The sequence below is a fragment of the Dicentrarchus labrax genome, unplaced genomic scaffold (genome assembly GCF_905237075.1).
Source record: "Dicentrarchus labrax unplaced genomic scaffold, dlabrax2021, whole genome shotgun sequence".
Lineage (NCBI taxonomy): Eukaryota > Metazoa > Chordata > Actinopteri > Moronidae > Dicentrarchus > Dicentrarchus labrax.
The window spans coordinates 30,246,098-30,272,461 of record NW_026136711.1 but is presented as its reverse complement, the minus strand read 5'-3'; the positions used below and the strand labels follow the sequence as shown (position 1 = coordinate 30,272,461).

The 26,364-nt window shown below is 39.8% G+C and overlaps 2 protein-coding genes across 4 annotated transcripts; both read left to right on the top strand.

The window, feature by feature from the left end:
* The first annotated feature begins 4,088 nt into the window (after positions 1–4,088).
* cept1b (choline/ethanolamine phosphotransferase 1b) lies at positions 4,089–16,192 on the top strand. Of its 2 annotated transcripts, none has more exons than XM_051414707.1 (10): positions 4,089–4,305; positions 6,763–7,065; positions 7,814–7,988; positions 8,669–8,816; positions 8,913–9,054; positions 9,869–9,953; positions 11,405–11,536; positions 12,266–12,424; positions 13,203–13,328; positions 13,981–16,192. In XM_051414707.1, the coding sequence occupies exons 2-10, from the start codon at positions 6,875–6,877 to the stop codon at positions 14,101–14,103; spliced, it is 1,281 nt and encodes a 426-aa protein (XP_051270667.1). In that variant the 5' UTR covers positions 4,089–4,305; positions 6,763–6,874; the 3' UTR covers positions 14,104–16,192. The 2 variants fall into 2 exon arrangements, with proteins under 2 accessions (XP_051270667.1, XP_051270666.1); XM_051414706.1 differs by lacking the exon at positions 9,869–9,953 and adding an exon at positions 10,981–11,065 and having other exon boundaries at positions 4,091–4,305.
* A 3,167-nt stretch (positions 16,193–19,359) lies between these two features.
* On the top strand, positions 19,360–25,954 carry dram2b (DNA-damage regulated autophagy modulator 2b). 2 transcript variants are annotated; one of them, XM_051414440.1, is made up of 8 exons: positions 19,360–19,430; positions 20,926–21,141; positions 22,209–22,276; positions 22,550–22,692; positions 22,788–22,965; positions 23,557–23,639; positions 23,861–23,953; positions 24,446–25,954. In XM_051414440.1, exons 2-8 carry the CDS (start codon positions 21,011–21,013, stop codon positions 24,578–24,580), a joined length of 831 nt encoding a protein of 276 aa, XP_051270400.1. In that variant the 5' UTR covers positions 19,360–19,430; positions 20,926–21,010; the 3' UTR covers positions 24,581–25,954. The 2 variants fall into 2 exon arrangements, with proteins under 2 accessions (XP_051270400.1, XP_051270399.1); XM_051414439.1 differs by having other exon boundaries at positions 19,384–19,598.
* The last annotated feature ends 410 nt before the right edge of the window (positions 25,955–26,364 follow it).

Below are 26,364 nucleotides of genomic sequence, written 5' to 3'. Positions count from 1 at the left end.
CATCACTTTTACACACAGTTTACAGTCTGTGATCAGACCTCGCATCATTTTCAAGGCTGAGGGCAGTTTTGTTGGACAGAGGGCTAATGTGACCGTAACGTAATCTAGTCTTTACAGGACGCAAAGCTACCTGAAAAATAATGAATATCAGCGCTTACATGCAAAAAAAAAAGTGGTTGCATGGTTGCAGGTGGATGAAAGCTGCATTAGACATCCTGATTTAAGAGAATAACACAGCGTATGAGGTAGTTTGTTTTATCTCATATTTCTAAAAAAGCTTCATATGAACTTCAGCTGAATTATAGAAGTCATTTTAGCGCAGATCTGTGGAGTCTGTCCTCCGTCTTTTACAGTGTAGTTGTGTTATAAAGGGCCAGTATGGACACGAGGAATGATTACATTATGACACCAACAACTGCTAATATATGTTATTATACACTATTAATATATATTTATATATGAGCATGTGAGTGTTAATGTAGAGTTGAAAACATCCGAACCTGTTCTTTAAAGCCGCCACAGCCAGAGGAAAATGATTTACAGCATTAGCTCTTATTATACTCTAAATGTTTTCATCAGCAGCATTGGATTTTATGCAACTTAAAACGTGTGAAATGTGCATGTTATTAATTGATATTTTCTTGGCTGTAGTTATAACATTGCTTAGCGTATGATAATATAAGTCTGTGTACGTTGTTTCTTCAATCTCTCTCTACCAATCAGCAGTGATTGAATCGTGCTCACGAGTGTAGAGTTTAAAATATAGTGACGTCTGGACTTTACAGACTCTTAGCTCTCTCGATGTGTGGAATGATATTTGTGAATCCCAACGTGTCGGATTAATTCTCTTTGTGCATGTGTAAAGAGACGTGTGTTTGTACAGCAATGGTTTGAATGCCTGTCATTTTATTTTGTGGAACTTTATATTAAACTTTATGGATGCATGGATGTGGTTTGTGTTTGTGCCTCAACTTTCTGCTTGAACTTGGCAACACTTTTCATTCATTCATCAGCTGATGCCAGAGGTAAAGGAAGTACTGGAGTACAAATACTTTGTTACTGTGTTTAATAGTCTTTTTTCAGGTTTCTATACTTTACTTGAGTATTTTAACTGACAAGTTTTTACTTGAACCCCTTACATGTTTCATATATCTGTACTTTTTACTCCTTTAATTTTCAATACAGGTTAATTACTTCAGTTTTAATGGATTTGAGGGGAATTATTATGTTTTTATTTTATTTTATTTTTTATTTTTTGCATCATTGCTCGCCTTCCCAACATAAAGACCGGTCTATATCACACATCACAGACATAACAAGACAAAACAGATCAGAGTGGGAGACAGTTTGAAGTGAAGCTAACCAGCCAGTCAAGATGACCTTCAGAGAAACCAAGAGAGCACTTTTTACTTTTATACGTTCAGCACATTTCAGATGTACTTTCTCACTTTTACTTGAGTAAAGAAGTTGAATCAGTACTTCTGCTTTTACCAGACCCTTTATTTAGATTAGGGAACTTACCAGTCAAACTTGTTAACATGAGTTAGTATTCAAACCTTTCTGTACCACCAGTGCTGCTAATTAGGACTCTATTATGAAATTCAGCTTCACTGAGCAGAATATGATTTTAAAGCAACTCAAAGTGGTAATGTTGAATAGTAAACAAACTACACCTGATAAAAGTTAACAATAGATGTAAAGCAGAAGCTCCTTTTGTCTATTTATGTCTAAGTACTCAAATATAAAATATACGTATATATGGATCCAAGGCTGATTATCGTATCCTGTCACAACCTGGTCTGAAATTAATTGAAACTGCCTGAACAGATATTTAAAATATGATAATAAACAGAGAATGAATTGCATTACCATATGGTTTCTGTGGTTTCTGCATGTTTACACATTCAGCTCACATGGACCTTCTCACAGGTTCAGTTGTATGTTTGTTTCCTTCAGTTTCCTCATTATGGAAACTCATTTCTGCCAACGTGATGAGAGAAAGAAATGTTAAAGTCGTTATAATGAGAAACTTTCTCAAAATAATGAAATTCTAAGTCATTATATGGTATTTTTGGTATTATTGGTTATTTTATTATTTGTTTATTTAGTTTCTTAGTTTGAGATACTAAGTCATTTTTTGAGATATGAAGTCAATATTTTCAGAATGTTTCTCATTCTAATAACCTTTGTGTCCTTTCTTGTTTCTTCGCATTGTCTAAAATACTTCATTCATCACTTTGACCCTGATTATTATTAAATCAAAATGTTCCTACAATGAGCACAAGTAATACAGTTTCTGTCAATTGGAGAGCAGAAATATGTCAAATAATCTGTGAGGAAGGAGGAGGAGGAGGAGGAGGACATCTGCCTCCCTCCCTCCCTGCCTCGCTATCTACCTCCCTGCCTCCCTCCCTACCTCCCTGCCTCCCTCTCTCCCTACCTCCCTCCCTCCCTACCTGCCTAACTCCCTCCCTCCCTCCCTACCTCCCTCCCTGCCTGCCTCGCTCCCTGCCTGCCTCCCTCCCTCCCTGCCTCGCTATCTACCTCCCTGCCTCCCTCCCTCTCTCCCTACCTGCCTACCTCCCTCCCTTCCTCCCTCCTTACCTGCCTACCTCCCTCCCTCCCTGCCTGCCTCCCTCCCTGCCTCGCTATCTACCTCCCTACCTCCCTCCCTACCTCCCTGCCTCCCTCCCTCCCTACCTGCCTACCTCCCTCCCTCCCTTCCTCCCTCCTTACCTGCCTACCTGCCTACCTCCCTCCCTGCCTCGCTATCTACCTCCCTCCCTCCCTCCCTACCTGCCTACCTCCCTCCCTGCCTCGCTATCTACCTCCCTGCCTCCCTCCCTGCCTCCCTCCCTCCCTCCCTCCCTACCTGCCTCACTATCTACCTCCCTGCCTACCTCCCTCCCTACCTGCCTACCTCCCTCCCTGCCTGCCTCCCTCCCTACCCCCCTCCCTGCCTACCTCCCTCCCTACCTCCCTCCCTACCTCCCTCCCTGCCTCGCTATCTACCTCCCTACCTCCCTGCCTCCCTCCCTCCCTACCTGCCTACCACCCTCCCTGCCTCGCTATCTACCTCCCTACCTCCCTGCCTCCCTCCCTCCCTGCCTGCCTCCCTCCCTACCTGCCTACCTCCCTCCCTACCTGCCTCCCTCCCTACCTCCCTCCCTACCTGCCTACCTGCCTCGCTATCTACCTCCCTCCCTCCCTCCCTGCCTCGCTATCTACCACCCTCCCTCCCTACCCCCCTCCCTGCCTCGCTATCTACCTCCCTCCCTTCCTGCCTCCCTCCCTGTCTCCCTCCCTCCCTCCCTCCCTACCTGCCTCCCTACCTCCCTCCCTACCTGCCTACCTCCCTCCCTACCTCCCTCCCTACCTGCCTCCCTCCCTACCTCCCTCCCTACCTGCCTACCTCCCTCCCTCCCTACCTGCCTCCCTCCCTACCTGCCTACCTCCCTCCCTACCTCCCTCCCTACCTGCCTACCTCCCTCCCTCCCTCCCTCCCTACCTGCCTCCCTCCCTACCTCCCTCCCTACCTGTCTACCTCCCTCCCTGCCTACCTCCCTCCCTACCTGCCTCGCTATCTATCTCCCTGCCTACCTCCCTCCCTCCCTACCTGCCTCCCTACCTGCCTCCTCCCCCTACCTACCTCCCTCCCTCCCTCCCTTCCTACCTCCCTGCCTCCCTCCCTACCTTCCTCCCTACCTCCCCACCTGCCTACCTCCCTCCCTGCCTCGCTATCTACCTCCCTCCCTACCTGCCTACCTCCCTCCCTGCCTACCACCCTCCCTACCTGCCTCCCTCCCTCCCTGCCTACCTCCCTCCCTCTCTCCCTCCCTGCCTACCTCCCTCCCTGCCTACCTCCCTCCCTGCCTCGCTATCTACCTCCCTCCCTACCTGCCTACCTCCCTCCCTCCCTACCTGCCTACCTCCCTCCCTCCCTCCCTACCTGCCTACCTCCCTCCCTACCTCCCTCCCTACCTACCTGCCTCCCTCCCTCCCTCCCTACCTGCCTCCCTCCCTCCCTCCCTACCTGCGAGACTTTACTCAGGGCACAAAGCTGTGTTAAAGAAGAGCAAGTCACGCGAGACTTCGGTGATGGCTAACGTGAACTAGCTCGCTGTGACAACTACAGTGACACCGGTCGGGGTGATCCACCGACAGCTGCAACCGATCCTCCGGTAATCCGGCACATAAAGAGAAAAGTCCGACCCCAGCCACCCACAGAGGGGTCCTGTCTGTCGGCTTGAACAGCCCTCACCGCCCCCTCGGACTACCCGCGGCTGTCGTCCTTTAATCGGCCAGGTCAGTCTGCGTTCATCCGCCAGTCGCTAGCTGTCTCTGGGGTTAGCTGGTTAGCTCCAGCGAGACGCAGTCATCTCTGGGGGAAGTGTCAGTAGAGTCTCATTTTAATCAGCATCGTTACAACCAGCACTGGTCTGTCAGCCATGCAAGAGTGGAGAGGGGGGGTGAAAACAAAACCGACAGCCAGCGAATCACTTCAACCGGACACTCGTCTTCCGGAGCAGCCAGCTAATGCTAATCTCCACCATCAGCAGCTAGCAGCTAACAGCTAGCAGCGTTAGCGAGCCGCTGAGGCAGATGTTTGTTGTCTGTAGTGTCTGTTGTCTGTAGTGTTTGTTGTCTGTAGTGTTTGTTGTCTGTAGTGTCTGTTGTCAGTGATGTTTGTTGTCTGTAGTGTTTGTTGTCTGTAGTGTTTGTTGTCTGTAGTGTTTGTTGTCTGTAGTGTCTGTTGTCAGTAGTGTTTGTTGTCTGTGATGTTTGTTGTCTGTAGTGTCTGTTGTCAGTAGTGTTTGTTGTCTGTAGTGTTTGTTGTCTGTAGTGTCTGTTGTCAGTAGTGTTTGTTGTCTGTGATGTTTGTTGTCTGTAGTGTTTGTTGTCTGTAGTGTTTGTTGTCTGTAGTGTCTGTTGTCAGTAGTGTTTGTTGTCTGTGATGTTTGTTGTCTGTAGTGTTTGTTGTCAGTAGTGTTTGTTGTCTGTAGTGTTTGTTGTCTGTAGTGTTTGTTGTCTGTAGTGTTTGTTGTCTGTGATGTCTGTTGTCAGTAGTGTTTGTTGTCTGTAGTGTTTGTTGTCTGTGGTGTTTGTTGTCTGTGATGTTTGTTGTCTGTAGTGTTTGTTGTCTGTAGTGTCTGTTGTCAGTAGTGTTTGTTGTCTGTAGTGTTTGTTGTCTGTAGTGTCTGTTGTCTGTAGTGTCTGTTGTCAGTAGTGTTTGTTGTCAGTAGTGTTTGTTGTCAGTAGTGTTTGTTGTCTGTAGTGTTTGTTGTCTGTAGTGTTTGTTGTCTGTAGTGTTTGTTGTCAGTAGTGTTTGTTGTCTGTGATGTTTGTTGTCTGTAGTGTTTGTTGTCTGTAGTGTTTGTTGTCAGTAGTGTTGTTGTCTGTAGTGTTTGTTGTCAGTAGTGTTTGTTGTCTGTGATGTTTGTTGTCAGTAGTGTTTGTTGTCTGTAGTGTTTGTTGTCTGTGATGTTTGTTGTCTGTAGTGTTTGTTGTCTGTAGTGTTTGTTGTCTGTAGTGTCTGTTGTCTGTAGTGTCTGTTGTCAGTAGTGTTTGTTGTCTGTAGTGTTTGTTGTCTGTAGTGTTTGTTGTCTGTAGTGTTTGTTGTCTGTAGTGTCTGTAGTGTTTGTTGTCTGTAGTGTCTGTAGTGTTTGTTGTCTGTAGTGTTTGTTGTCTGTGATGTTTGTTGTCTGTGATGTTTGTTGTCTGTAGTGTTTGTTGTCTGTAGTGTTTGTTGTCTGTAGTGTTTGTTGTCTGTAGTGTCTGTAGTGTTTGTTGTCTGTAGTGTCTGTAGTGTTTGTTGTCTGTAGTGTTTGTTGTCAGTAGTGTTTGTTGTCTGTAGTGTTTGTTGTCAGTAGTGTTTGTTGTCTGTGATGTTTGTTGTCTGTAGTGTTTGTTGTCTGTGATGTTTGTTGTCTGTAGTGTTTGTTGTCTGTAGTGTCTGTTGTCTGTAGTGTCTGTTGTCTGTAGTGTCTGTTGTCTGTAGTGTTTGTTGTCTGTGATGTTTGTTGTCTGTGATGTTTGTTGTCTGTGATGTTTGTTGTCTGTAGTGTTTGTTGTCTGTAGTGTTTGTTGTCTGTAGTGTTTGTGGTCAGTAATGTTTGTGGTCTGTAGTGTTTGTGGTCTGTAGTGTTTGTGGTCAGTAATGTTTGTGGTCTGTAGTGTTTGTGGTCTGTAGTGTTTGTTGTCTGTAGTGTTTGTTGTCAGTAATGTTTGTTGTCTGTAGTGTTTGTTTACAGCCGGTTTGACTCTTGTTTATGTCTGTGCTGGTTGAACAGGTCAGAGATATCAGGTCGTTTATTTATTATTGGTAACGTTACAAACCTGTAATTAATCCTATTATCGATAACCCCCCCCCGGAGAGGTCTGATCTTTCATCTGTAACGATTAATCTGATTAAGTCAGTTATTATTTAAGCAAGAAGCTCTGTGTGTCTGTTTTTATGTTATTGTAAAATAATACGATTTACTCCACTCACCTGTTTATATACGTATATATGTTATATAGTATAAACTGTTCAAAAACAATGCATATTTCCTTTTCTTTGTAAAAGTGAAACTAAAGTCACCGCGCCTTAAAACCACAGTTTGTTTTTCACACATTTGTACCACAGTTAAACTGCCTTGTGATTTATCTTTACATTACTATCAGTATAAGCATTGGCTGCAGCCTTGGTAAAGATGCTTCACTGTGTTTTGTGCTGCTGTATTTCTGTATTATGTTATTATATCTTTGGTTCCTGTTTCCCAGGTATTGTCCAGCCTCACCCGGCCCCACTGTGGATCTTTAGCCCCTCCGGCAGGACAGTGGCAGAGGCAGAGCCAGAGCCATCGGGGACCAGATCAGCAGGCAGCAGGGCTCCATGAGTACGACGGGGCAGCAGCAAGGGGGGGGCTTGCGTTCTCGCCGAAGCCTTGCCCGGGACAAGGACCCTGGGCAGGGCATGGGCATGGAGGCGGCCTGCTGGCTGGCCCCCGGAGTGCTGCGCAGGCTGATCGAGCTGCCCTCGCCCCCCCTGTCCCGACACCAGCTCAAGAGACTGGAGGAGCACAGGTAACAGAGATTTCAGCTCTACAGACTGAGACGAACGGCAGTAAAACTTTACCTTATATGGATATTTAATACTATGTACAGTAAGTTGGCAGTGATTTATGGAACCGTGCAGAAATGTCCTCAGCAGTCTCATATGGACGTGTTCAGTGTTTTATAAGAGTTTACATTTCAAACTTAGTTGCTGTTTGAGTGACTGTGGTTTAAATAGAGTTTATTTTCTACAACATTAAACTCCAGGACTGTTTATGTGGTCAACACAGTTTGAAACAAGAAAGTCTTCTAACAACTATTTTCAAACTTGTTTCAACTTGAACACAAACAAGTAAAATAATGCAGTTAATTGTAAGAGATTGACCACTTCAGCTCATGTGTCAGTGTCATATGTAATATCATTAAGGTATTACATTAGTGGTGTACATAGTGTTAGTCAGTGGTTTTCCAATATGACAATCAGAAATGTCACAATATAAATTGATTGTCTAGTTGCTGGTATTTCTGGACTGACGACACGTAAACGGTTGATGACTCATTCCCGTCCTGCTAGCTGTTTGTCATTTACACTCTCAAACTGCAGAACTACCTGCAGGCTGTCTGAACTTGACAGGAGAGGAGATCACCTAAATTATTTATGAATAAAAAGATCTGCCACTCTGTTTATAGTTTCTGAACACTGAAAAGCGGGGGGGGGCAGTAAATCACCAGGGTAAAGTCATCATGTCCTCACCTGGCTGTTGTCCGTCCCCTACAGGTACAGCAGTGCTGGACGCTCCCTACTGGAGCCTCTGATGCAGCGTTACTGGGAATGGTTGGTGGGAAGAGTCCCCTCCTGGATCGCCCCCAACCTCATCACCATCATCGGCCTGGCAACCAACGTCTTCACCACCCTCGTGCTCATCTACTACTGCCCAACTGCCACTGAACAGGTTCGTCATCATTCTGAAGCATCGTTATACCGGAATGTCTTCATGTTAAAACTTATTAAACACAACTAGGATTTCTGTTAACACAAATACTGTTTTACTTCGCTGAGTTACCCCAGCAGCCATTTTATTACAGGGACTGTCATAGGTCTGTTACTGGGGCTGTTTCTGGAAACTGACCTCCAACACAACAATGACAACGGACCTGTTATTTGTCATTGGGTGTCTGTGGTAGAGAAATACTGAAATATATATACATGTAAAATTGCTGAATCACTGTTAAATAATCTGTTCAATAACTCAAATAGGGCATGGAAACCTTTTTGAGGTCCTCGACCTTGGGGTGTCTCAGACTTTTGAAATATGCCTCGATGGAAAACTGGCTCCGACTCGATTTTGGTGTTTAAAGACGACGACACGCGAGCCATACACACCTCTCTTTATGACCTTGCAGCTATGGAGTCTGTTTCCTGGTGACAGTACTGTAATAAAAAATGAATTGAAGTCCACCAGAGACTGAGCAGAGTTAGCCTCAGTATCACAGACTCTGTTTATGGTCTGTGATTATATGTATTGAAGTGTACAGCATCTGTTCTGAGTTATGAACCTGAAGCGTATTTGATTCTGGGTTTCAAGGTGAGTGAGTGACCCCTGCATGAATGTTTGTGTGTGTGTTGTTTCAGGCTCCTCTCTGGGCGTACCTGCTATGTGCTGTGGGTCTGTTTGTCTACCAGTCATTGGACGCCATCGACGGGAAGCAAGCCAGACGCACCAATAGCAGCTCTCCGCTGGGCGAGCTGTTTGACCACGGCTGTGACTCCCTCTCCACTGGTCAGCTTGTACCCGTTCAACGTCGTTCCGCTGCGTCCCCGTGAATCTGAAGCTCCTTTTTAACACGACCTGTGTTCATGCCTTTTGTCTCTACAGTGTTCGTAGTGTTGGGAACCAGTATAGCCGTGCAGATGGGTACGAACCCGGACTGGATGTTCTTCTGCTGCTTCGCCGGGATGTTTATGTTCTACTGTGCCCACTGGCAAACATACGTGTCAGGAACACTGCGCTTCGGCATGTGAGTCGACAAAAGCTGTTTGTTTTTCTTTTTAAAAGCAAGAAGATAATTTCTATTTGTATATTAAGTTCGCTCGTCTCAGGAGTTAAAGTTCAGTCCTTCAATACAAGACCTGAGTTTCAGTACTGATTCCTATAAAAGCTGCTCAAATGCATCTGTATTTAATGTTATCTGAACACAGAAACCCATAGAATTTACAAAGTGACGATTTAAATCAGGAAATATCTGCTCAGAAAAACAAGATTAAGACCTTTCATCTACAGCCGGGACTGATGTGTGATTGTTCTCTATGTCCACCGAGCGCGGTTCAACAGCTCACAGCTCTGTGCTTCTCAGTGTTTGTGGTGTTTTCTTGTTTTTTCTTCTTTCTTTCTTTGTTTTTTGTTGCTGTGGTTCTGTGTTAAGATAAAAACTTTGAATTCTGTAAACTAAGAATTTAGTCCGTCTATCTTAAACATAAAACATAGAGCAATTGTCCTCTTCACTGAAAAAACAATTAAAATCACATAAAATAAAACTTATTATTATTATAAATATATTTTTTATTGTTTTGATATATTTCGATAAATTGTACAGCTCTACTTAAGTATATTGCCAAATTGAGTGACACCTGTAAGTTTGGAAAAACAGAAGATTGATTTGCATAAATTTTAGGTTGAATAACAAAAAAAGTGAATGTATCAAATCTAAAACACATTTTGTTACTTATTAAAAACAGCATCTAGTTATACTTTTATTGTCAGTAATTTGACGAGATAATAGCAGTGAGGTGTGCAGTGGTGCTGCAGTAAATGTGGATGTATTCTGTGTGTAGATTTGACATAACAGAAGTGCAGATCTGTCTAGCAGGATTACAGATGCTCACAGCCACTGTCGGTCCCTGCCTGTGGAACATGATGGTAAACCTCCTGGCTGCTGCTGCATGGCTCACTGCTGTCTCCTTCCACAGTGACTGCTGACCTCCATGGAGAATTAAATTCACAGTCTGTTCTGCTTAAAGGTGCAGTCAGTAAAAATACAACTCTTTCAGTATCAAACTAACTGCATGATCTCCACCCGAAACTCTAAATCCAAACGCCACCGGGGACGAGGAACAATGTGACACCTTCTGATTGTTTGGAAAATGTTGTGGAGGAAACAAAACAAGAGGATTTTCTGCGTTTATCTTTCTTTTTATCTCTGTAAACTGAATATATTCGGGCTTTGGACTGTTGGCAAACCGTTTCCTACTTGCTCTGGGAAATATTTAAGACATTTTCATTTTATTTCTGATGTTTTAATCGTTAATTAAAAAGAATAACCACAAGATTAATTGATAATGAAAATATTTAATTGTAGCTGTAGATATCCAGACAGGTTATATGTGTTCAGAAAGCTGTAAGGAAACATTAAACATTTTTCTTTCTTACAGTGAGGTGTTCAGGATGTGGTTAGCCTAGCTTAGCATAAACACAGGAAGCAGGGGGAAACGGCTAGCCTGGTTCAAAACTACACCTTCCTTCAACACCTCTAAAGCTCTCTAATCAAAACGTATGTCAGATGTTAAATCTGTACACAAACAGAAATTAACAACAGTTGGTGGTTTTACGGGGATTTACGTGCTGGAATGATTTCTTAACAAGCGGGCGCAGTGACTTCACGTATTTTAGTGTCTCCCACTAAAAATATGTCAGAAGTCACTGAGGAGGACGACCTCTTGTTCAAAGAGCCAGTTAAATATAACTGATTGCATCTTTAATGCAGCGACTTTCCTGTTTTAATCTTTAACCTCCATTATAAATAATAAATAACTGCGTGGTGGCGAAGAACACAACAGCGTCCCATCAGCTCCGTGTCCAGCAGTGTGTTGTGGAAGAAGGCTGTAGGATTACTGTGTGCTGGTCACTAATCCTCACTGTGAACTCTCTGCTTTCTCCTCCCACTCAGCATTGATGTGACTGAGGTGCAAATCTTCATTATAATCATGTATTTGCTGGCCGCCGTGGGAGGATCTGCTTTTTGGCAGTCACTGGTAATTGTGATCGGTTCTAATTCTTAATGATTGAGATTAATGAGACTGGTGATAATGTAATTGTGTATTGATGTTTATGCTGTTTTTTTTTAAAATGCTGCTCTAACATTCTTGTTTTGACTGTTTTACTATAACTGTTATCAGAAAGAGTGTCACTCTGAACGTGTTTACAATCCTCTAACATTACTCATGATGCTTTCATTGTGGATGTAAAGGTGAATGAACTCACAAATTACAAAAATAGCTGGATTATTAGTATGATCAGCAAAATCTATCCATGTAAAAGTGTTTCATTATCTGTCCTTTTAATTTGAGTGTTTTTACTGTCTTGATTCCCAGATTCCGATCCTAAATATCCAGATGAAAATGGTTCCTGCCATCTGCACTTTTTTAGGAGCCATCTTCTCCTGCACCAATTACTTCAGAGTTATTTTTACGGGAGGTGTGGGCAAAAACGGATCCACAATAGCAGTAAGTCCTGATAAGTTGGTGTTTAAAGAGGGAGGATATTGTTTTATCACAGATAAATCCACATGGAAATGTTTCCGAGCAATGTCAGTGTGACCTGTTGATGGTTTGTGTAACATTGGTCACATGACGGCTATAAAACATAACATATCTTCACTCAGTTAATTTCTTACTACCTGTAGAGCTGTGTGTATTCTCGGTTACGCTAACAGTGCTACCAGCTGACATTTGTCACTGCAAACCAGAGTTCACAGATATTTTGTAATTTATGTGTAATTTTACTGGTATTTCTTCAGTTTTTACTGACTTTGACTGATCAGTTTTATTTATTAAGCCAAAAATTACAAACAATGAATTTGCCTCAAAGGGCTTGTGGCACATCTTTTTATATTTGTAAATAAGAAACCTGATTGACCATTATGAATACTGTATATGGTTTGATCCAGAGGCACCAACAGTTACCAGAGCTGTAAGAAGGCTTCTCAATTTTCAGATTTTATTATCTGTAGTTAATTAACATTAATTCTGTTAGTTAGCCAAACAACAAAATTCAAATTGTCAGCTGCTATCTGTTGAATAATTTATCGCAAGCTGGTGTCTGAATGCACCACCGCTCTGTATCATATGCTATGTAGAACTCATTGCTAATTATTATGGGACTTTAAGCAGCTCTAGTGAATCTTTCTACTGACATTAACCATCTGTGTGTTTATTGTGTGTCTGTGTCTTCAGGGAACCAGCGTCCTCTCTCCAGTCTTACATATTGGTTCCGTTATAATTTTGGCGATGATGATATACAAGAAGTCTGCTGTTCAGCTCTTTGAGAAACATCCGTGTCTTTATATCCTGGCGTTTGGCTTCGTCTCGGCGAAAATCACCAATAAATTAGTTGTAAGTCAAACCTGCTTTTTTTTTTATAAGAAACAGAAAGGAAAAACCTGACAATGTAGAAACTTCAGTATTCAGTTTGTACACACAGATTCAGACTCATTGCTGTGTCTCTCCACTGTTGAGATCCAGGATGTGTTTAATGTAGCTTAGTACAAATACTGGAAGCAGAAGGAAACTATTAGCCGAGCTTCATCAAACAAATCACCTTCAAACAAATCCAAAGCTGAATACTTTGTTCAGCTTCACCCGGTTTAAATTCCTCAAATCTGGCAAAAAAAACCTTGTAAAGCTCATACCAACAGAGTGTAAGCTGTGATTGAGCAACATATAACTAAATACTGAACAGTTTTAACATTTAACTAAATAAACTTTGTTGTGAAACAAGAGTCTGGTAGAGAACTTGATGTTAGAAATCATAGAAAATAAGACAAAGTTAGTGACGAGACGGTGGAACATCTGTTTTCTCTGATCTCACCTGTTGACTTTTGAACTTGAAACTGCATTTTTATTTTCAGTTTGCAGTAACTTCTTTTTACCACATTAGTTATCCTGAGTTTGAGTTAACTTTATTGTCATCACAACAAAAGTTGTAGGAAGTAGCTCAACATTCAACATACTGATAGAACCATAAAAAAATACATTAAAATTCACAAAATACCATTAATATATATAAAGTATAAGTTAAAACAGAGAATTGCTGAAGGAATTTATTTTTATTTTTAGTATAGTTAAACAGTTGTGTTGTTTGATGCTGACTGTGCTTTCTGTCTGTCCACAGGTAGCACATATGACAAAAAGTGAGATGCATCTCCATGATTTAGCCTTCCTGGGACCAGGACTACTGTTCCTGGATCAGTATTTCAATAGTTTTATCGACGAGTACCTGGTGCTGTGGATTGCATTGGTAAGTACACACACGATTCTAGCTTTGATTGAATGTTTTCTAAGTCACAGTTATTAGATACGAAGTAACTGGTTTGAAATGATGCGTTGAAATTCGGAGATACTAGGTAAAAATAATAAATAATAAGATACAAGTCTTTATTATGACTTACCAAGTGAAAACGAGCGAGTAAGTCAAATGTATACTGAAAGACTGAAATATTGTCATAAGTATGAAACTGAGATAACGAGTGAAAAGTAGGACAGTCAAACTAATTATTTTGAGATTTTATCATCAAACATTTTTACTTGATATCATAAATCTGAGTATGTCACAAGTTTGGGGATGAAAAACTGTAATGTATCAAAAGTATGAGATATACTGAGTAACAATTATAACATACTAACTCAAAATTATGACACTGAAATATTGGGATGAAAAAGAGATGCTGTGTAAAAATTAGATACAAACTATGATTTTTACACATTGAAATGATGAAATATTAAGTCCGAATTCTGAGATATTAAGTAAAACCTTTGACTCTTTTATAATTTTACTGAACTTTTCATCATTTTTTTTAATCTTCCTGTCACTAATGTGTTTCCACTGTGTGTAGAGCTCCTGTTATTCCTGCTTGCAAAGAGTGACGGACTGTCTCTTTTCTCTCCTGCAGATCATTTCCTTTTTTGACTTGGTGCGTTACTGTGTCAGTGTTTGCAACCAGATTGCCTGCCATCTTCACATTTTCGTTTTCAAAATCAAGCCTTGTTCAGTGCTCAGTTCAGCTCCTCACTGAGGACACGCCGGCCATTACTGACTCTGTCCCTTCCTGTTAGTCGCACTCATCTTTTCTTCCCTCTGTTTTCCACGTAGAGATGCAGGGGATGACGTGGTGTAACGTACGTGCTTCTGCCAACTGAATGTGAGGACAAATAATATATATTAAGATACTGGAGTATTACTGTCATTGTTTTCTCTTTTTTTTTTTCTCACCAGTGCAGAATTGAATTTGTACCAGTTTAATCTTCTGCCCCAGTAATAATAATAATAATAATAATAATAATAATAATAATAATAATATCTTCTGACAAACTCATGGTTACACAGCAAATATTTCAGGAGAGTACAGGTGCTACTCAGTATGTTCAAGGAGAGAAACTTAAGTGTGTTTTAACTGTTCTTGTGCAAAGAAAATGTATTGGAAATGAATCAAACTCTTTGCTTTTCATGGTTATAATTTTTGTAATATTTGCATAACTTTCACCTTTTTGCTATTGTAAATACCAAACTGTTACGGTGTCTGTGCTTCTCTTTTAAGTTAAAAATCCTGCTTTGACACATTTATAAACCTTTTTTTTTTTCTTCATGTATATGATTTTAAAACAACTTTATCTTCTGCACATTACTGAGAACTGTGCAGCTGTTTCACATCAGCAAAATGCGGTTTTGGAGGAAACTTAATGTCGACTTTGTTCCACTTTTCTGTTACATATCAGAATATTCACTGCCAATGTTAACTGAAATCACTCGTTTCTGCACATGGGATGTTTTTGGGTGTTATTCAAGTCTGGGTTGTGTGTGCGTGTGTGTGTGTGTGTGTGTGTGTGTGCGTGCTTATTGTCACATGTAATGTTATTTGCTATTCATTATGAAGTTTATAGTTTGGCTAATGCTTCTTGGAGTTTGGCTTCCTCTACACTTTTTATTCTTTTCATTGTAAATAGATTAGGACACGTCATGCACAAGAGGGAGAGACACGATAGCCAAAATCTGAACTATTCACGTATTAAATGTCTAAACTCAAAGGTCCACTTACTAGCGTTAAGAGCTATGCAGATGAAAAGTACAGAAGCTAGCAAGTAGGCCTTTTGAGTTCGAGAACAAAGCTCACGTTTTAAATGAATCAATACTCCGATCAGATCAGAGCGACAGATCACTCCGCCAGCTGTCTGTCTGCTTTCTGTTACTTCTCGTTCCTCTTCTACCACCAACAAATCCAGTGAAAGGACCAAAACCAACAATGTTTTAGTTTGTCTCTTAATGGTTTCTGACTTCCCGACTCATTGGTTCCGACTCTCAGTAATTTCCTAAGACATCGGGTTACTGTAGGTTTTAGCAAACATTATTCAATCAGGAAGAAATAATGCAATTGTTGGGGACTATTTTCAGCAGTGGATTAATCCACTTTTTTTTTTTTGTTCTACTGGCAGCAGGAATGTGTATGTGAGTCCAAATACTGTGTGTGTGTGTGTTTTTGGTAATGAAGGAACATGTCACTCAGTGCAACAATGTGCCTCATTTATGTGTTTTTAATAGTTTTTTGACAACAATGGAGCTCTGGTACCGAGGAATAAGATTATCAGGCTTTAAATACACAGACAACACTTGTTAGTGGATCAGTTCATTGTTTGTTTTGGTCTTTTTTTGTGGGATTTGTTGAAAATAATGCAGAATATCCCCAGACTTGTACCTTTTTAAGGTCAGTGGTCCTTTCACTCCATTATAATCTTGTAGAATTTAAGCCTTTTTATAGACGACAAGTCTTCAAAAGTTGTTGGTTTTGGTCTTTTTATTGGATTTGTTGACAATAACCAGACTTCTCCTTTTAAAACAAACTACCTGCCACCATTACGGTTATTTACACTCCTTCCTGTGTGGCCGATGGACGCCGTTACTCAACCCGAATCACCGTTAATATAACAGAACATTGGGTGACGTTGCGTTTCCTCCAAAACGTACCTGCTGAAGCTGAACAGGTGCACCTCGACTGAATGTGTAGGAGGTGAGGTCACACGATGACATCACAGCTTTTAAGGTGGTGACTGACGAGAATCAGATCAAACTTTTGTTCCTGACAGTTAATAATAAAAACCTGTTTATTTGAAGTGGCTGCTGCTCCGACATCATCTTCTACTGTTACGGTGCCTCGTGCCGAGTGGGTGTTCAGTGTTGCTGCTTCTGAAGAGAACCTGTAGTGATTTAATGTGGAGAACAAGTTTTAACGGCGGAGTTTAGTTTCTTGCTTTTGCATATTGTGCCTGTTTTTTATTTGTATTTCGTCTAAAGGGTTACATCTGCAGATGCTGAACTAAGCCGCTATAGTTTTTTTTTATAATGTTATAAAAAGATTTACAATGCAAAGTGTTGACTGTAGTCAAGTTACAGCAGTTACAACAGCGCAATTGTCTTAACTGGACGAGTTCAGGTTCAGGTCATCTGAATGTTAATGATTAAAAGAAAAAAAAAAAGACTGTTGGTCTGATTCATAGAAAGTGTTAAAGGGCCACTTCACACAAATAACAAACATACATTGAATGCCTTGTGGTATCTTAAAGGTCCAGTGTGTAACTTTTAGGAGGATCTACTGGCGTAAATAAAATATAATAACCCAAGTTTGTTTTCATTAGTGTATAATCACCTGAATATAAGATTTGTGTTTTTGTTACCTTAGAATGAAACGTTTTTGTCTACAGACGCCTAAGTCGCCTTGTATGGAGGCTGCCCTGTTTCTACAGTAGCTCAGAATGGACAAATCAAACAGTGGCTCTAGATGCTTCACAGGTTTCATGGCCACCGTAGTTTCTCCATCACATTTCACAGCTTGTTCTCGTTCCCAGGTCGTCAAATACAAACGCCAGCAGTGTTAAAAGTTAGTTTCAATCTGCAACTTCACCTCTTGATGCCACTAAATCCTGCACACTGCTCCTTTAAGATGAAATATTATGATGTATATCATTAAATACTTTTAAATAAAGTCAACGCTTATAACGATGGAATTTATGAGAATAAAGTGGTTACAAGAATATGGTTTCAGTATTTTGAGAATGTAATATATTGAGAGTAAAGTTTTGAATAAGGAAATTGGGAAATTTGTTATTTTGCTAATAAAAACTATTTAAAAAAATAATATCAAGAATAAATACAAAGAAAAAACATCTAAATATTATGAAAAAGGATAATTTAACAAAGAAAAGTTTTGAAAATAATGTGATTATATTGGGAAGGAAGTCATGATAGTTTCTGTAAAGACATTCTGCCAGTGGGGAGAGCCACAGGAGAGAGAGTGAAATTATGAGACTTCAGTTGTAATTATACAAATAAGTTGCAATATTTGAAGAATAAAGTCATACAAATGTAAGAAAGTAATAAACTATAGTTATAATTTTGAGAAAATATAGTCATTAAGTAAAAGAAATAATAGAAAATATGAAAAAAAACTATTTGGCTGAAAGGCAAAAATCTTAATGGAGATTTTAATGTCGAGACAAAATCAAAACCTGTGTGACTGGATACTAACTGTGTTTGTGACTTGTGTGAACTGACCCTTTAAATAAAACAGTTCAATGTTGACATTCAGATTATTTTATCCTTTATTTTCCACAGTGGGCGTCTCTGTACGGTCGTTTCTGGGTGTTTCAGGACAAAATGGGAAAAGAAACGATGCCCTAATCTGCATGTGTACTATACTGCTGTACAGTGTGTACTATAGCTGTAGAGAGTCTTTGTATAACCCCACGACCTGAAACCTGCAACTGAACAACCTTTTCATAATAACTGTGAGATACAGCATCGACAGCTCATCTGCATATAGTTACTGATGTCAGGTCAGGTTTTTTTTATTTTTTTTATTGTTTTGTAGAAGAGAAGAAGCCTTTTCACGATGAGCATGTTGTCACTGCGTGTGTCTGTACTCTGGAAAGCTTGTGTAAAAGTTTGTCTTCTGTTGGCCAGACTGCCGAGCTCAGGTATATCACCAGTGTGCAGAACGGTGTGTGTTCATAGACGACAGTACAGTAAAAACCACATCACCTGACAATCTCTCCGTTCACCTACCAATGCAAATAAATTTCATACTTCCTACCTGGAAGCAGGTTTCATCTTCTGTGTTTTACTGGAAAACGGTCAAACTGATGGATTCATTGTCCTGGTCTGACTGGAAACCACTGATGGGGCCACTGAAGGCAACGCTCCAGAGGGTGGTATGTAAGGAAGTTTGATTCTGGCGGTTGTGTTTCCAACTTATTATTTTTTTCAATGGGACGAGAGGAGGCCAGCATTAAAATAACAATAATAATAGAAACTTGTATCATTCATTTTCATTTTTTTTTTTTTTTTTTTTTTTTTTATTTTTTTTTTTTTTTTTTTTTTTTTTTTTTTATTTTTTTTTTTTTTTTTTTTTTTTTTTTTTTTTTTTTTTTTTTTTTTTTTTTTTTTTTTTTTTTTTTTTTTTTTTTATTTTTTTATTTAAATTCACTTTTTTTTCTTTTTAAAAAAAAGTAAGGTTTTGGGGGATGTTTTTTTTTTTTTTTTTTTTTTTTAAAAAATTTTGTGTTTTTTTTTTTATTTTATATATTTTTTTTTTATCTCTGCGGGAGAGAGAGTGAATAAATGTAAATTGTAGGGCTGCACGATACTATAAAAACTTAATATTGCAATTTATTAGAGTGAGAATTATCATTTGGCCATATTAATTTCAAAAGTATTTCAAATAATTATGAAGCCCTAATTGTACACAGTAGTGCTTCTAAAACACACATTGGTGTAAAATGAATACTTAAATTGCTGTTTGTATTAGGTGTTATTCATGATGCACTTGCAAAACAATTACTATATATACTATTTGGGTTCTTTATTTAACCAAGAGTTGTGAGAAATTCTGTATTAGCTCTGCTGAGTATCCTGAAATGGTAAGTTTTTTTTTTTTTTTATCAGCACTTCACACAAGCTTTTTTATGGAGCCCATTTATGAAAAAAAAGATTGTGTAAGTCATTATAATGGTAATCTATTAAAATATTTACATAGGATCTCAAAATAATAAGAAACGTTCTCATTATTTTAACTTAGGATTGCAAAATAATGACAAACCTATTCTCAATATTTGGAATTAGTATCTTAATTCATTATTCATTATTATTTTGAGAAAGTTTCTCATTATCCCATCACATTGGTGAAAATGGTCTTCCACAGCTTCCTCTTCCCTGTAGTTTAAACTGAGGGCACACACTGCTCCTTTATGTTAGCCTGTGAGGCAGAATTCAGGACAGAATGAGCCCTAAAGTCTTGTCTTGTTGTTGACTTGCGCATGCGTGCTTCACCCTCCGCTGAACTACAACGACCCTGTGGTAACTTTTAACTTTATTTTTAAATGGAAGCGGCGCACACGACCTCCGCAGTACACCGACGGTTAGTGACAGTAACACGGACGTCTGGACACCAGAGTCCCGTTAGGAAATAAGAGATTTAAGGAGTTGCCTGAGGAAGAGTATGGTCACTGGAGGACTCGTGATAACGTGAGTGTTATTATGATCAGTTACAAACCGACTGACTGACTCACGTGACGATATTTCCTCTATCGATCGGCTGGGTGGTCCAACCGGTAAAACTGAAAACGTTTAAATATAACGTTAATAATGATCGATGGAAGCTATCGGCCGTAGCCAACGTTAGCTATCAACAATCCTACTGGTTTTAATTTGGATCATTAACGTTACATGTAACGTTTGGACTCGTATGAGCTTAGTTTGGTTTTTCTTAAAGTGTCAGATTTTTGAATGGAGTTTGGTGTGAGCGACCCTGGTTCCCTAAAGGCGAGAATAACAGAAACAGTTAATTTTACACACTTCAGTCTGACTTTCTCAGTTTCACTTCCTCAGTGAGAACATGGGGAATTTCCTTAAAGCCTCTGCACACGTTACTATAACACTGTGTGTTTTTTTTTATCACTTTAAAGCTGCAGTAGGTAATTTTTATAACAGTATTATTTTGGTCATATTTGGTGAGATGTTCATTATATCCTGGCAGCAGTATATGAGACAGATAATGTGTGAAAACAACCTCTGTCTCTGCTCTGATTGGTTGTTTTCGTCCTGGATGATGGATTCTTGTGAATGCCATTAGGAGCACTAGAGCCAGAGGAACCTGATTTATTCACAGATTATCTGTCTCATGTACTAATGTCAGGACACAGTGAAAATGTCAGCAGATATAAAGGTTACCTGCTGCAGCTTTAAGTGCCAGGTGAAGCTGTGGATCTTATTAGGCTCATTTCAGATGACTCGCGCCTCTCAGAACTGGTGTTTGAACTGATGTTGTGTGATAGATCAGGATATATAAATGCCCCATAGAGATAATCATGATAATATAATCCTTTAAAGATCCCCTTCAGACATTTCAGATGTTTTTTTTCCACAATAAAAGTATAATTTCATTATTAAACTCCCTTTTTAAAAGGCGTCTACTCCTTCTACCTCATTAAAAATTGCATAATCTATGAATATGCATATTTTTTATGTTTTCCTGAAGGATACAAGATGTCTCCTACTTCACTGTAAAGTCCGTTCTCAGTGTGTGTGTGCACTGGTGGCCTCAAGTTTCTGCATCACACTTGTATAAGTTGCAAACTGGACCAGTACCGGTTTTCCTTCACATCCATGGTCCTTTATTCTGCCAGTATGGACATAAAATCTTAAATTGTGTTCATACTGGTCTTTAAAAGTGAAACAATTTTAATATTCACTTTAAAAATTAAAATTAAACATTTATTTTTGAGTCAGCAGCACAGTTGATGACGGCCCGACTGTATATCAGTGTGTGTCCCTGTTTGTGTGTTGTATACAGGACAGAGTGAACCAGCAGCGCACACACACACACACACACACACACACACACACACACACACACACACACACACAGTGAGGCGGCCATGTGGTGGTTCCAGCAGGGTCTTTGCTTCCTGCCCGCAGCGCTGGTCACCTGGACGGCGGCGTCCTTCATCTTTGCTTACATCACCGCGGTGTTGCTGAGACATGTGGATCCTCTGGTGCCTTACATCAGGTCTGAACACACACACACACACACACACACACACACACACACACTCTCTCTCTCTCTCTATTTCTATACGATATATATTGATTTGGTTTGATTTGCAGTATTGTATTTTTCTTTTCAGATGTCTCAATTGAAATGTAGTTGAAAGTATTGCTACAACAAATATGATTTTATATACATATTAAATACATTACCTACATTAATACATTAAACATTCATTTGTTTATTGACCAGAAAACTGTTGAAAATCCACATTGTAGTTTCTTAGAGCAGCAGCTCTCAACCTTTTTCTTAAGGGATTCATTTTCTATCATTGAGTAATCTGACGATGTCTTACTGACTATTCAATGTATAACAGTAACAGAACAGAACAAATAATAAACAGAATAATGATCCCAAATATTAAACGCAATAAGTGCAGGAAGTTTGTGTAAAACGATTAATTTGGATGAATATCAGAGTTTTCTGGACAGAATTAGTTTCTCTGTCTGTATTATGTATTTTTTACATTTTATTTTTAACAAGCATACAGACTAAATAGGTTTCTTTTTTTTTGTGACAAATTCAGTGTTTTCTTCTCCCTGATGCTTCGCCATTGTTCTATTGACTCTTTACTTGTTTTAACTTTGTACTTTTCCTTCTTTAGCAGAGAGTGAAGGCTCTAATTACAGCTTGTGTTCAAGTCGTCAAAGTTTAGATCTTAAATAAAAATCTGAACTTTAGGAACAAAATGCTGAGATACAAGCCTACTGTGTATATTTTCTTTTAAATTTTTTACACCCCTTTAAATTCAAGAAGGCCTCGTGACCCTCCTTCAAGCTTTGGTGACCCCTAGTGGGGGTCCCGACGCTCAGGTTGGAAACCACTGTTCAACCACATACAATAACAGTGGCAGATTTACCTTTTTAGTTTATACTGACGTTAATACATGGTGCATGAGTTTTAGATCTGACACCAGAATTAACATTTTTCCATATTATGAACATATATATATTTTTTAAACAGCTTTATTATATATTTAACAAAATAAAACAAACTTCTCTCTTAATGAACTTTGTTGTGTGTTGCAGCGACACAGGAACGATGGCACCAGAGAGGTGTGTGTTTGGCATCATGCTGGATGTGTCAGCCTTTTTAGGTAACACACAAGTGCACACACACACACACACACACACAACACACACACACACACACACACACACACACACACACACACACACACACACACACACAAATTTGTTAGTTATTGTTTAATAGAAATCTTTCATGATTAATTTATTGTACAGCTGTTAAATATTCTGTCTACGTAGAAAGAAGAAAAGAATATCGGCTGATGTTATAGGACTTATTTCACTCATTGATTGAGTGTGTGTGTGTGTGTGTGTGTGTGTGTGTGTGTGTGCGTGTGCAGGTATGGCCACAGTATACGTGCGTTACAAACAGGTGGAGGCTCTGACAGGTGAAAACGAGCTCAAACTGAACAGACTGAACCGCTTCGGGCTGCTGCTCGGTTTTATCAGCTCCTTTGGGATGTGCGTGGTCGCCAACTTCCAGGTGAGCGCTGCTGGTCCTGGATCTGATCACACCTGTACAGTGTGTGAAGTGTTGAACATGTCAGTGAATCTGTGTGTGTGTGTGTGTGTGAGTAGAAGACCACGCTGTTCTCCATGCACCTGGTGGGGGCCGTGCTGACCTTCGGGGTCGGAGCGCTCTACATCCTGGTTCAGACGCTGCTGTCACTCTACATGCAGCCTCACGTCCACAGCAAGACCATCTACCTGGTCCGCCTCGGCATCGGATTCTGGACCCTGTGCAGCATCATCAGCAGTATCCTTTAATATGGCGACAGAGTAGTGAGACAATAATTACTTAATGGGGAAAGTTTTTATTATGTTCCAAATTAAAACAGTCTTGAATGTGTTGAGAAAACAAAGGGATTTTTGACTGATTGTACAATAATAGAAGTGGCACCAATGTCAGTATCGTTAAATGAATGGAAGGACTGCACTTGGTGTAGAGACTGGATCAGTGGACAGGTTGATAGAAAGGCCTTTAACCACTACAGGAACGTAACAACCAGTTTAACATGCAGTCATTCTCACAGGTTCTACTTTTGTTTCCACTGTTCTCCACCACGTTCGGGGACAATTACTGGAACCAAACTTGCTCAGGAGATGATACCAACAACGGCTTTAGCGACACAGCAAAAAAACACAATTAATAACGTTCTGGGGTCATGTTTTACTAATAATGAAATATTTGAAGTCTGGTTTGTAAAAACATGATGGAAACAGAAGAACCCAGCACCAAAGCAACAGCGGTTGATAAAAGTTTAAGGAAGCGAATCAGAATATCAGCTGTGTATGGAAACACACCCTCTGTAGTGTTTAGCTATGATCCTTAACAGCGTCCTGTCAGTGTTCATATCATCAGTCATCATGTACAGCAGCCTGCCGGGAGTGGACGTAGCTCACAAACTGCACTGGACTCCTGGAGAGACGGTCAGTAGTCATTGGTGGGATTTACTAGTGCAGATATCATAAGTTTCAGTACTGATGCTAGAATGATACCTTACTTTGAGAAATATAAGTTGTCTGATCACAATCAGCCATACAAGAATAAAAGAAACACCTTTAAGTTGGTAATAAAACGTATTGATGTTGGTAACGCAGCTCTTTGCAGCATCATGTCAACATTAATGTTTGTATCTTGTCCTCTTCAGGGCTACACAGCTCACATTATCAGCACCGTGTCTGAATGGTTTCTGGCCTTCTCCTTCATCAGCTTCTTCCTCACCTACATCAGAGATTTTCAGGTACTCTCTCTCTCATCTTTTCACCCACACAGCTGCTGTTGAAGTCTAATCTCTTGTGTTTTGTTTGTTATATTTACTGTGAAGACCAGACAAACACTCCTACAAACAAGGAAATCCTCATGTTCTGTGAGTCAGATAATAAGTTGTATCTTTGTCCAGTGTAGAGATACATAGTTTATACTTGTGGACCTACGGTTAGTTACTGACTTGACCCAGTGGTTTTTAAAATTATTATTATTGTAGTTGTTTTACATCAATTTAAACTACAACTTCATATACAATTAAAATAAAAAGGTTAAAGGTGCCCACAAAGGGTTGATAGAAGAGAGAGGGTTGCAAACAACAAACATGATATAAAATGATGTATAGAAACTGCTGTTTGCATTTTTTTTGTTCATTAGATTCAGTAAAATTAGGAAATTCTAGCAGATCAGTGTGATTAAATTCATGTGTGTGTGTGTAACTTTGTTGTTTCTTTCTTTTTTCATGAAGAAAATTAACTTGCGAGCCGAAGCAGTTTTGCAGAGCAGCCACCTGTACGACTGGTCACACGATGGCGTCGCAGCAGCACATCACCACAAACGCGGAGTCTCCGAGTCGTCTCCACTGCTGGCCGGAGGAACGTGACCAGCAGCAGAACATCCTACAACAACTGATTTTACACAGATTTTTTAAATGTTTTCTAATCTTGTTTAAAGGGTTTTTATAGGGACTTTCTTAAAGCTGGCATGGCAGCTCTTAAAGGGGCAGTACACTAAATATAGAGAGAATAGAGAATTAATTTGTTCTCGTGTTGTCTCTCCGGTCAGATAGTTTTGTATTCATTTAATATATTACAAATAATAAAACATAAGGTATGAACAAACTCTCTTCCCTCTATTGTACTAGGAGGAAGACAGAAATCTCAAAACCTGTACAAATAAAATAAAATCTATGCGACCGGAGAGATAATACGAGAGGGAAGAGGATTTTTTGTTTGGGCAACTGACCAATATGAAAACCCAAATATGATGCTTTGCACTTTAACCTCAAACTGCAACAGTCCCTCTCAGTGACTTCCTCATTTATACTCTATATCAAATTTTAAAAACGCTGCACTGTCTTTTACTTTCAGTTATAAATTACAGCCGCTCTTCCTGATGGTAGGATATTTAAAAGTTATTGATTGTACAGCAGGCAGTTAAACTGTGAGGGGAAAGAATATTAGCACTTAGGATTGTTTAATGTCTTTAGTTATTCAGTCTGCTTTCATTTAGCTGCATTACATTTGTAATATTCAGTTAATACTACTGAATATTTCAGTATCATTTCCGGGTGCATCTTTCAAATGCTTTACTTCCCCTAAAACATGGCAGATTACTATGAACTGAACCACTACTTTGCTCTCCTGTAGGTGGCGCTGGTCACAATAACTGAACAGCTCCCCCTGCTGGAGAATCAGCACCCTGATAAAGTTAGATTGTAGTAACAGTTGCTGTATTGCTTGTATTACCTTTAAACCAGTCTGTTTTTAAACTGGCAGACTCCAGACTCCACAGTACGTGCGGTTTATTAACATATCCACAAATAAACATTAAAGGTGTGGTAAGCGATTCTGGAGAAATAGTGTCAATATAGTGCCAGAGGCAGCACACAGCTCCAGACAGCGATACAGCTCTCCTGCTGCTATAGTTGACGTCACAACAACAACAGCAGCATATCTTGGTAAACTTGGAAGTAAGCTGAATGTCTGCAGGTCATTTAACATTACCTGACACACAAAAATCCTGGCTGGAATAACAAGTTTGTGTTGTGTGGCCCGGTCTGATTCACTTTGTTTACCACTCACAAAGGCAGGGCTGTGTTCAAAACGATTGGGACTGATCAGAACCACTTAGTCCACCTTTAATGTTTAATCAGATACAAACCTACCTAACTTGTGTTGCTACTGCGCATTGTGCTGTTTGCTGCTGTCCGTTTACATTATGTTCAGACTAATAAAGATTTATTTCTTGTTTGTAATTACCATGGTGATACTTTGTCTACTTCAGACTGCAGACAAATTAAATGTAAACCTCATATTTAACAAGTTATACAATAATAATACTAATTTTTTTTTATTTAAGGCTTCAATCAATATTTTTGATATTAACAATGAGTCAACTCACCGTAATGGTTAAGTTGTGAACGCAGAGAAGCCTCTACGTAGTGTAGTTTTGGCAAGAGATTAGATTTAGCAGCTAAATAGAAATATTTTAACCGGAGTTGGAGACAATCAAATATTAATTAAATACTATTAATATAATAATGTCACATTTAGGGTTCAATAAAAGTCTGATCTGAGCCTGCAGAGGTTTACATTTACTCACAGCTCTTGCAGGTGGAGGTTCTTCAGGTTTGTCACAGGTCCGCCCTGTGGATGATTGTGACCT

What these genes read in the sequence shown, in the direction of transcription:
- cept1b (XM_051414707.1), top strand. Translation starts at nt 6,875, where the DNA reads ATGAGTACGACGGGGCAGCAGCAAGGGGGGGGCTTGCGTTCTCGCCGA. An exon ending in GGAACACTGCGCTTCGGCAT is followed by an intron (nt 9,055 to 9,868) that starts GTGAGTCGACAA and finishes TTCTGTGTGTAG; the next exon opens with ATTTGACATAACAGAAGTGC. An exon ending in AAAACGGATCCACAATAGCA is followed by an intron (nt 11,537 to 12,265) that starts GTAAGTCCTGAT and finishes CTGTGTCTTCAG; the next exon opens with GGAACCAGCGTCCTCTCTCC.
- dram2b (XM_051414440.1), top strand. Translation starts at nt 21,011, where the DNA reads ATGTGGTGGTTCCAGCAGGGTCTTTGCTTCCTGCCCGCAGCGCTGGTC. An exon ending in CCTGTGCAGCATCATCAGCA is followed by an intron (nt 22,966 to 23,556) that starts GTATCCTTTAAT and finishes GCGTCCTGTCAG; the next exon opens with TGTTCATATCATCAGTCATC. An exon ending in ACTGGACTCCTGGAGAGACG is followed by an intron (nt 23,640 to 23,860) that starts GTCAGTAGTCAT and finishes TGTCCTCTTCAG; the next exon opens with GGCTACACAGCTCACATTAT.